The sequence below is a fragment of the Neovison vison genome, chromosome 10, assembly GCF_020171115.1.
Source record: "Neovison vison isolate M4711 chromosome 10, ASM_NN_V1, whole genome shotgun sequence".
In the NCBI taxonomy this organism is placed as follows: domain Eukaryota; kingdom Metazoa; phylum Chordata; class Mammalia; order Carnivora; family Mustelidae; genus Neogale; species Neogale vison.
Genome location: NC_058100.1, coordinates 423,630 through 433,651, shown reverse-complemented (window position 1 = coordinate 433,651; position 10,022 = coordinate 423,630). Strand labels below are relative to the sequence as shown.

The window sequence follows — 10,022 nt, the reverse complement described above, 5'->3', positions numbered from 1 at the left end:
GGAGTTAGCCATGGGGACCCGAGGCTGTTGGCGAGGCCCATCCCTTGACCTCTCATTTTGGGAAGAGGAACTGGAGGGAAAAAGATAACACAAGGGAAGGTAGCAGAAAATGTTGAGGGCCCATAGCTCAAAACTAAAGGGCTTTTATTTATGTTTTTAAATTTTTTAAGTAATCTCTACACCCAGTGTGGGGGTTGAACCCACAACCCCTAGATTAAGAGTGCAATGTTCCACTGACTGAGCCAGTCAGGAACCCAACAGGTGGGACTTAAGTTTTAGGAGAAGCAGGAGTTTCATCATTTTTTAGATGATGAAATTTTCTGATGCTTCATTTGGAGGCTAAGGACAGGCCTTTTTCCTTTTGATCCCCCTTCTTCCTCCTGCCACATGCACACGTGCACTGTGAGTCTTGCTCCCAGGAAAGCCTTTAAAGTCTCCTCAGAGCCTGCGGGGCCCCAAGCTAGGCTGCTGCTCTGGGAACGCAGGACTAAGATTGGGCTGGGGGCGTTGCGTGGCCCCATCCTTTCCCCCTTGACTGGCTTCCTCAGAGGCTGTGAGGGAAGAGGGGTAGCTAGAGTATCCTTTTCCTCCAGATCAAACGTTTGGCCTGTTGACCCTTCTCCAGCCCAGCCACACCTGGGTCTGTGGGGACCCAGTGGCTCCGTCGGCCACAGGCAGCAGCATTTCCGTGCCTCGGTCCACCTGTGCCATTTGGTCAATCCCTCCGGTCCCCCAACTCCCCCTACAGAGCTGCCCCGCACTCAGGGCGTGAGGCTGGGATGGGCACACAGCGCACACCCTGACATCCACCACCCGCCGCCCTCCAAGGACAAGGAGCACTTGGAGTCCTGAGAGGAAGACACTGGTCCAGACGTGGAGCTCGGGCCCCCACAAGGTCGGGGCAGAAGGGTGTGTGGCTGTGTGTCAGGGAGAAGCAGTTCCACAGACACGGAAGACCAAAGGTGCTTATCAGAACGACAGAGCTCCACCGGCTCTGGCCCCGTTTATTACAAAATAATGATCCAATCTGGCATAAAAAAGATCCCAGACGGCCCCCAGTACACCTGCCATGCCGTCCAGCCACAAAGTCGCTCCCTCGGGCTGCTGAGCATGGGGGGGTTCTCAGATGCGAAGGTCCCCAGCCAGGAGGGCGCCGTACCGGGCCCGTGTGAGGGGCACGTAGGCACCCCCAGGCTGGTCCAGAACGTAGAGGGGGTCAGACAGTGCGCTCGGGTCAAAGCCCTCCTTTGCCATCCGCACCTTCTGCTGCTTGAAGGTCTCCGTCGTGGCCAGAGACTCCTGAGGAGGGCATCAAAAGGAGCTGAAGGCGGGCGCATCCTGCCCTGGGGGTTTAGGTGAGTCAGAGGCAGGGACAAGGAGGTATGAGGTTGGGGTATAGGGGACGGGGTGACAGGGAAGAGAAGAAGCCAAGCCTGGAGGAAGGCAGAGGGAATGAAGGGGGCGAAAGAATGCCCGTCTGAGGAGGAGCTGCTCCCTCTCTTCACCGGACAGCGTCCCCTGCGGGTCCCCGTGTGTGGTGTGGGGCCCGCCAAGGGCTGTGGGCCCGAGAGCTGGAGGGGCGGGGCGGGAGCAGCCAGTTACCTGGAGCCTCAGGAACCGAGGCCAGGCGTAGGGCGGCAGGTTTTCGGACACGTGGGCGTGCAGCCGCGCAAGGTCCAAGGAGTGGGGGGGACGCAGGACCAGCGCCGCCATTCCGGCTCTGCCTTCGTGCCCTGTGAGGGGGGGACAGGTTACCCACCTGCTGGCCCCATGTTCCCTGTGCCCCAGAACCACCGGGCCAGGGAGGCAGGCCGGCTGCCTCCTGCCTCCCCTATCTTGGCACCTGGCACGGTGACTCCGTAGACGTTCACCTCCTGAAGAAAATCCAGAGACTCCAAGGCCTCCGCCACCTCGGTTGTGGCCACATTCTCCCCTTTCCACCTGCCAGAGGGCGGAGATCCTGGGCCTTAGGGGGTGGGTGGGGGGAGGGCACAGTCGGGGAGCCAGACGCTCCCAGGGAGGACCCATTGCGGGGAGGTCTGTCTGTCAGGGGCGGATGGACGAGGGGCTGGGTTTGGGTGTGTGTTAGGGAGGCAGGGTTAGGGGCTCTGGGTCACAGGGACTGGATGCCTGGGAAAGGTCTCCAAGTCATGCACAGTTACCTGAAGGTGTCTCCAGTCCGATCATGGAAGCGGAGAAAACCCTGGTGGTCGCAGACCAGCAGGTCCCCGGTGTTGAAGAAAACATCCCCAGCTCGGAAGACACCCTTCAGCAGCTTCCCCTGGCCCAGCTCCGGGCCCCCAGCATAGCCCAGGAACGGGGACTGCTGGCTGACCGGGGCCACCAGCAGCCCGGGCTCACCTGGCAGAGCACTGGGGTCAGGGCGGGCTTCCTACCCACCAGGAGCCTCCTGGCCCTCGCCCCGCGGTCCAGTGCCCGTCCTCCTCTGCCGGCCGCACCACCCCATGCAGCCCGCCTGAGCACGAACCTGGACATGTGGCCACACAGTGCCCCTGGGCATCCCGGACCGGCTCCCCTGTGGTGACGTCATAGCGAATCAAAGAGAAGGGGAAGACATGCTGGGGGAAGGGAGACCCAGGCACTGGGTCATTTCAGTGGTATGAGCCCCCTCCGTGCCGGCCCCCACCCGCCACAGGACCCCCAGTTTCCCTCCCAGGCCTCCCTCACCTTATAAAGCCAGGAGGCGCGGCCCACGGCACCCAGCTGTCCCGTGTAATTAAAAGTGGCGACATTGCCCTCCGTGAGCCCGTAGGTCTCCAGCACCCGCAGGGGACCAAAACGGCGCAGAAAGCGCTCCCAGGTGTCGGGTCGCAGCCCGCTGCCCACTGCCAGTCGGACCTTATGGCCGTGTTCCGCTGTGCTCTGAGGCGAGGAGAGACAGGCGGAAGGGTCACCACCAAGACCCCGGCTCCCAAATGTGAGGTCCCGTTTCCCTGTCCCCGGAAGCCCCTTCCACCGCGACCTCGCTCAGATGTCCTGGCGTCCCAGGCTCCTCACCGGGCCCCCCCACCGTCTTCGGCACAGTCTCCGCCTTATGAAGTGCCCCCCTCCCTGCGCAGGCCCCTCGGCCCGGACCTCTGCCCACGCACCGGTGGCTGGTTGACAAGATACCGGCACAGCTCCCCTATGTACTGGAACACCGTCACCCCGTGCTGCTGGCAGTCCTCCCAGAACTGACCGGCCGAGAATTTGGACTTCAGCACCACTGTGGCCCCTGCCGGAAGTGGAGTGGGTGGTGGAGAAAGGTGAGGTGAAGGCTGAGGGGGGCACCTTGACCACCCCCTTCCCAGCCACTAGCCCTCACTGTTGTGTGTGGCTCCCCGGAAGGCCCGCCTTCTGTGACATCCAGCAGCAGGCGGCTTGGCCCGCCTCCTTTCCCACCAGCAGCAGGCGGCTTGGCCCGCCTCCTTTCCCACCTGTGTCCCAGACGGCTCAGTGCCCCTCCTCTGCTTCCCACCCCCACAATGTCCCTGCTCTGCACCCTGACTCCAAGCCCCAGCTCTGTCCATTTGCTTCTTCCCCAGCTGACAGCCGCAGCCCTTCCCCAACCCGCCCTTGGAGTCTGGAGTCCTGCCAACTGTATGGGCTCCCTAGACAGTCTGCGGGTCCTGCAGGGGTGCCGCCCCTCTGGACCAGGAGCTCTCAGAGAGTAGCCGCTGCCTCCTTCTTCCTCCGGATTCCCTACCCTGAAGGACTCAGGGAGCATCCCCAGGTGAGCACATCACAGAGGGGCCTTAATAAATGTTTGCTAGAAAAAACACCTGTTGGAGGATTAGAGATGGGGAGGACTGGGGGGCGCGCCGGGGAGACTGACCGATGCCCAAGCAGCCCACGATGCCCAGGAGAGAGCCCGACATGTGGTAGAGGGGGAGGGCCAGGTAGATCACATCCTCCTGGTGGGCCCCACACAGCTCGTAGAAGGCCTGGCACTGCAGGATCTTCAGGTGACTGATCTGCGCAGCCTTGGGGAGGCCTGTGGGCAGTGGGCGGAGATCCGGGAAGGGTCTGAGCTTCAGGTCCTGCCTCCCTTCGCCTCTGCTGGGTTTCACACAGAAAGAGGCAGAGGCAAGGCGGAAGCTGAGAGGAGGCAGGCAGGGCTGTCCTGGATCAGCCGGGAGTGGCAGGGAGGGTGTGGAGTAGCAGCCTGGAACCTGAAGCCCTAGTTCTTGTTCCCTTCTCCTGCCTTCCTCGGCCTGGATTCTGGGAGCGAAGGCCGGTGCTCACCCGTGGTGCCAGAAGTGAAGATGTACAGGCACGTGTCCATCATGCTCTGGGGGGCAGACAGGTACCCGGGCACTGGTCCGTCCGCTTCTGCCGAGGCCTCGGCCAGCAAGTCGCCGATTCCCGCAGGATGGGCTTCAGGGCCTGCAGCCCAAAGACGGAGCCCCATGGCTCTCAGGGCTGGCAGGTCAGGCTCCAGCGACTCCAGGAACTCTGGGTGAGGTAGGAAGGCATCGCTCGGGAAAGGAATTCTTCTCCGCCCCTCAGCCTATTTGCACGTCCCTCGCCCCTCCCCACCACCTCGCCGCTCCTGGGCGAGGAGAACGGTCTGAACGTCCCATCACCGCTCTGGGGACCAGAGACCCAGCTGCATCCCGCGGCCAACCCGAAGACTCAGACCCTCAAGCACCCCTTCCGAACCCCAAGGAGGCTCCCTTCCGAGCTCCGCCCCTTCTCTGCGGGCCCTCTCCGAAGCCGGCCCCGCCCCGAGGGCCGTGCGCCCCGGCCTTACCTGGCGCCAGGACCAGCGCGCGCGCGCCGCAGCTGCGGAGACAGTGCAGGAGGGGACCCCGGCGCAGGGCGGCGGGCACAAAGGCTGTGCGCAGGCCGGCCTTGGCCAGCCCGAACCAGAGCCACAGGAACTCCGGGCAGGCGGGGAGAAGCAGCGCCACGGTGTCCCCGGGCGCCAGAGGGGCCGCGGCGCCGGCCACTCCCGCGGCCCGCTCGGCCTCTGCGCCGCCGCCGGGCCCCGCGCCCCAGCCCCGCGCGCGCAAGAAAGCGCGCGCGGCCCGGTTGCTCTGGCGCTCGGCCTCCGCGTAGCTGAAGCGTCGCGGGCCGTGAATGAGGAAGGTGTGTGCGGGGCGCTGCCGGGCCAGTTCCGCGAGGCGCCAGGCCAGGCTGCAGCCCCCCTCGGGGCCCCTCGGGTCGGCGGCGGCCGCGGCCAGGGCGCGCGCTCGAAGAGCCCGCTTGCATCGCAGGGCGCGTACCGCGAAGGCCAAGTCCGCCGGGAGCCAGCGCAGCCCCGGCCAGAGGTGCGGCTTCCGCAGCAGGAGCAGCGGCGGCAGCAGCAGCAGCAGCAGCAGCAGCAGCAGCAGCAGCAGGGCCGCCATGGTGCCCTGGTCCTGGGCCCGACCCCGAGGCTCCCGTCCGAAAACTGGGGCTGCTCGCTTTTGCTCGGAGACCTCTCCCTCCCGAGAGCGCGCGTGCGCCAGCTCACGCCCCTCCCCCCTTCTCCACCGGCGGGGAGCCGAGGCCGCGAGGTGCGTGGGGGGCGGCCCCGAACCCTCGGCCCTCCCCGCCGCCGCGCCCCGCCCTGTGCGCGCTCCCTCCCGGACAGCGGAGGGCTCGCACCCTCCACGGTCCGGATTCAGGTTTTCTCCCCAAGGCCCCTTCTGTCCCGGCCTGAGGATGCCACCACTGCTCTCCCCTCAAAACGGCCGGAGAACTGGGCCCTTTGCCCCTGTGGCCCTGCAAGTCCCGGCCTGAGGGCCAGACCAGTGCCCTCCCCCAGCGCCAGCAGCAGCCCTAGGGGAAGGGTGGGGGGCCCAGGCAGCAAGTCCTGGAGGGGCGACGGCCGAGGCCCCTCCTTCTGGGCAAGGGCACAATAATTGGGGCCAGCCAACAAATGCTTTCCATCCTGGTTTTAATTGGGGCAGAGGGAATGGGTAGGGGAGAGGAAGAGGCCTCCTGCGACTTGGACTTTTAAAGGAAGGAATAGCAGCTTTGAGGAAGGAGCCACCGGACTCTGCAAGCCCCTGTCCCCGCCCAGACCTCCCTCCTCCCTGCTCGGCGGCTGCCCAGCCTCCTGGGCAGCCAAGGGGGTTCTTTTCTGCTGGGACACAGGGGACAAGGCAAGCGGCTGTGGAACAAAGAGGTTCCTTCCTATCTGAATTCTCCCCACTAGGCCCACGAGTTGGGGGCATCCTTCACCCCCAGTGAACCCTCCAGTAGTTGGTAAGCACACAGATCTCCTAAACGGAACAAATACTTTCGGAAGCCTCTAGTTTCTGGAGAGAGAAGTAGGGAGGAACAGAGTTTTACCTGGAGGGAGAGGTGCCTGGACTGGTCAGTGCCTGGCCCACAACCCCAGTGACAGCAGAAGGCTGGGCAGGTGGGGGGTGGCCAAACGCCCCTCAAGACCAGGGGGTGTGCAGGAAGGGACAAGGGGAAGCTCCCCAGCCAGGGGGCGTGGGGGGTGGGTTGGGTGTGTGGCACCAGGGAGCAGGAGCGCCGGTCAGGTGCCCCCCACTAAGGAGCACCTGGGCCAGCAACTCCAGCACAAAAGAGGTTCTGGCTTGTTTTATTGTCATTTAAAAACTTTTAAAAAGCGATTATCTCTGCCAAAAACCAAAACCAAACAAAAAGAACTAAGGAAATGGGACCTTTTGACAGTTCCATGGAAGCGGTCTCTGGGAGCCCCAGGGGCTCCGGCCTCCTTCCCTTCCCACATCTGCCCCATGTGGAGGAACAGGCAGGCACGGGGACATCACTGGTGACATGCCCATTGCACGCGGAGGACGGAGAGCAACTATAAAATGCCTGTTAGGAGCGAATCAAGGCCAGATGGGGGAGCCGGGAAGGGCTGTCCGTCCGTACACTGTCTTCACTCCCATCCTGGCCTCTCTGACCAGCAAGCCCCGTCTGCCATTTCTCTTCTCTTTGGGGTCTGGGGAGGGGCAGGGGCTGAGGACCTGCACCAGCCCAGATTTCACACAGCCTCTGGCTTCCGTGGGACCCGAGTCGGTGGGAGCAGCAGTGTGAGGGGGCTAGAGGCCCCCGGATGGGAGGGAGCAGGGGCCGGGGCCGCACGGCAGCTTCGCATTCATCCTTCCTGCCAGGCGAGCCTTGGGCACCAGGTGAGCCTCAGGCGGAGGGAGAGGGCGTCCCCCCTGTATCTCCCCGGCCCTTACTGATCTCTGATGCACCAAGGAGGGGAGGGCAGTCCGGCAGGGGGTGGGATGGAGGAACACGGGGGCCTCAGTCACTGTCAGACCCCACCGCAGAGGACCCTTTCCGTTTCCGCTTGGTGGGCTTCGGTTTTGTGTCTTCTTCCTCCTGGAAGAGATGGGGGCGTCAGCCGTTAGCTGGCGCGGCCACAGGTCCCCGCTGCGCCCGCCCCCCGGCTCCTGCGGCTCTCACCGAGGCACTGCTGGAGCCTGACTCTTCCTCGGCGTTGGGGGGCTGTGTCGCGTTCTTTCGGCTGCGGGGGCTGGACAGGGCTGCTTTTCTCCGGCTCTTGGGCGGCTTGCTGGACGAGTCCTCGTACTCCTCGGCCAGGGAGAAGAGGTCGCTGAACCTGAGGGAGAGAGCCGCCTCAGCACACTGCTCCGGGCGCTCTGTCCCGCCGGCGAGGGCCCTCCCGCGGCTTCCCAGCGCCTTACTTCATCTTGTGGGCCTCGTCGCAGCTGGCCTGCACGTGCTGCAGCGCCTGGAGAATCGGGGTTTGGCTAAAAACTAGCGGGAGGAGGAGGGAGAGCGGGGAAGGAAGGACGCTGAGGGGTCAGGAAGTCACTGGGTCCTCCCGCCCCCGCCCAGGGCTGCTCTGCGCCAGGGTCTGCCGCCTACAGTTCTGCTTGGTGTTGGTCAGGTTGAGGCGCAGGTTGTCCAAGTGCTCCAGGATCTGCTCCAGGGTCAGCTGGGCGAGCTTGCTGCTGGAGCTCCTCAGGCTGCAGGGACAGCCAGAGTCTGAGGCCGAGGGGAGGGCTCGGGGAGCTGGGGACGCCCTCCCCACCAGGGCCCCTCCTGAAGACAAAGGCGGTGCTTGCGAGGAAAGCGGGTGCGGGGGTGGGGGCTGGGACAGAGACCAGCTGGCCTCGAGGGAAGGGGCCAGAGCCCGCCGAGCGCGTGCAGCTTGGGACCGCTAGGTGTCCCCCGCCACCACCGGGAAGGAAGCGCCCAGGTGCCGGCCTGTGGGCAGTGGGCAGCCCTCCACGGGGGCCGCGTCCCCCCCCCCCGCCCCGCCCCGCCCCGCCTCCCGCTCCCCTGGCCTGCTCCCCCCCTCACTCTCCCGTGCCCCCCCAGGTCTCCCCTCCCGCCACCCCCCACCTCTGCCTCTTGCGAGGGAGGCTGTTGTTCTTGATGAGCAGGGACTTGATGTGCTCGGCCAGCAGCTCGTCGTGCTTCATGCACCAGTGACGCAGGATGCTGGTGGTGAACTGGTCGTCCGGGTGACACGGGCGGCTCAACACCATCTTCACCATCTCCTCACTGGGCCTGGGGCGGGAGGGGGTGGAGGGCCTCAGGGTCCCTGCTCTCTCCCACCGACTCCCCGACCCTCAGCCCCCTAGTCCTGCGCTTCCTGCTCTCACGCCCCCTCCCCGCTCCTTTCTCACCCCCCCACCCCTCCCGTCTCTCCCGCCCCCTGCCCCTGGGCCTGGGGATGCTGGTTTCGTCAGAAGGGACCCTGCCAGTTCTGCAGCAGTAGACGGCCGGCATACTGGGGAGGCCGTTCACCAAAACTCTCCCGCCATGCCCACAACGGACAGGAAATGGCCCAAGAAGGCGCAGGGGAGGGGGGCTGGCCAGCCACAACCCCCAACCTGCTCGCTTCCTTTAGGATGTTCTGTGCCACTTCTGGTCTCAGGCAAGAGAGCAGAAAAGGTGGCAGGAAGACAACAGCTGCTGCCCTACTTTCCGGGCTGTTGGGAAAATGCCAGGGCTGTTGGGCAGAGGGGACTCTGGCGGCTCCCCCTCCAGGCCCCACCCCTGTACTCTGACCCAGTCTCCTCTGACATTAGCCCCCCGGGTGGCCTCATCACAGGAGGGGTGGGGAGCAGGAAACCAGGATGTCCGGTCCCCACCCCCAACCCCTCCTCCCAGGGCAGCTCCTGGTGGGCAGGGGCGGAAAGTCGAGAGGAAGCCCAGATCTCAGGGGAACTGCTTGTTTGTAAATCATTTTAGGGGAAGGGCAGAATCAGCAGATGTCTGCGTTAAGAAAAAGCCTGGCCAGCCTCCTAGAGGAGCAGACGAGAGCCGTTTGCAGGACGCTCTCTCCTTACGCTGGGACTGGGGGCAAGAGTCCCTGGCAGCAGAACTCACTTCTCTCTCCGGAGCTGAAGCAGCAGGCAAGACAGGGCCTCTGGGTGCTCTGCGGGGGAGGGCAGAGGCTGGTCAGAGGCTGGTCAAATCCCAGGAAGAATGATCCCTCTCCCACCAACAGCCACTCGAGGGAGCAAGCACAGCCTTCCCCAAGGAGTCAGCAGGAGCAATCCCTTGCTTCTACAGAGTTCTGAGCAGCCTGAGCCCCGGCTCATGCTCAGAGTGGGCCTGCATGCAGGGCTCAGCAGGGAGCCTGGCCTTCTGGACTCCGCAGGGAGGGGCAGAAGGCGGTCTGCTCATCCAGAAGGCCAGGGGCCTCAGCCTTGCCCCTGAGGGACTGGGGAGGTCCTTCCCTCCATTCTCCCCGCCCACAGCCCGACTCACCTTTGTATTTGAGGTGCTGCAGGATGGGGATTATGGTCTCCAGGGGGATGTTGTGGGCCAGGAAGAGCTGCCAGGCACAGTACTGCTCAAAGGTCTCCCAGTCCAGGCTCTGGACTGCAGGGGGCAGAGAAGGGGCGTGCTCACGCGCTCCTTCACACACACCCAGGGCTGAGCCACTGACTGCAGCACTGCAAGCCGGGGTGGCCCCAGGTGGGGTTACCGACCCCAAGGCTACAGATACTCTCCCTTTCCGCACCGAGCATCATTTTCAAAGCCTTCACATTGTGTCTATAGTCCCACCTGCCCTGAGCTTAAGAACCAGAACCAGAGACGTCGCCCAAGACCATGGGGCAGGGCAG

At 64.5% G+C, this 10,022-nt stretch overlaps 2 protein-coding genes across 2 annotated transcripts in view; both read right to left on the bottom strand.

Annotated features, from left to right (window-relative positions):
• Nucleotides 1-963: 963 nt before the first annotated feature.
• SLC27A3 (solute carrier family 27 member 3) lies at nucleotides 964-5,396 on the bottom strand. Its single transcript, XM_044266384.1, has 10 exons — nucleotides 4,754-5,396; nucleotides 4,246-4,455; nucleotides 3,836-3,994; nucleotides 3,111-3,235; nucleotides 2,689-2,883; nucleotides 2,489-2,579; nucleotides 2,163-2,361; nucleotides 1,844-1,941; nucleotides 1,603-1,733; nucleotides 964-1,299 (listed from the first exon to the last, which is right to left on the bottom strand). Exons 1-10 carry the CDS (start codon nucleotides 5,349-5,351, stop codon nucleotides 1,123-1,125), a joined length of 1,983 nt encoding a protein of 660 aa, XP_044122319.1. The 5' UTR covers nucleotides 5,352-5,396; the 3' UTR covers nucleotides 964-1,122.
• A 471-nt stretch (nucleotides 5,397-5,867) lies between these two features.
• Nucleotides 5,868-10,022, bottom strand: part of INTS3 (integrator complex subunit 3) — a 39,887-nt gene continuing 35,732 nt past the window's right edge. The window contains exons 24-30 of the mRNA XM_044266383.1: nucleotides 9,664-9,777; nucleotides 9,280-9,328; nucleotides 8,287-8,454; nucleotides 7,807-7,907; nucleotides 7,623-7,695; nucleotides 7,381-7,537; nucleotides 5,868-7,296 (exon numbers count right to left, since the gene is read on the bottom strand). Of these exons, the coding sequence (XP_044122318.1) occupies nucleotides 7,219-7,296; nucleotides 7,381-7,537; nucleotides 7,623-7,695; nucleotides 7,807-7,907; nucleotides 8,287-8,454; nucleotides 9,280-9,328; nucleotides 9,664-9,777 (740 nt within the window). The 3' untranslated portion in view covers nucleotides 5,868-7,218. The remainder of the gene's footprint in view (nucleotides 7,297-7,380; nucleotides 7,538-7,622; nucleotides 7,696-7,806; nucleotides 7,908-8,286; nucleotides 8,455-9,279; nucleotides 9,329-9,663; nucleotides 9,778-10,022) is intronic.

What these genes read in the sequence shown, in the direction of transcription:
- SLC27A3 (XM_044266384.1), bottom strand. Translation starts at nt 5,351, where the DNA reads ATGGCGGCCCTGCTGCTGCTGCTGCTGCTGCTGCTGCTGCTGCTGCTG. An exon ending in CTTCACTTCTGGCACCACGG is followed by an intron (nt 3,995 to 4,245) that starts GTGAGCACCGGC and finishes CACTGCCCACAG; the next exon opens with GCCTCCCCAAGGCTGCGCAG. An exon ending in CTACGGAGTCACCGTGCCAG is followed by an intron (nt 1,734 to 1,843) that starts GTGCCAAGATAG and finishes CCCCCCTCACAG; the next exon opens with GGCACGAAGGCAGAGCCGGA.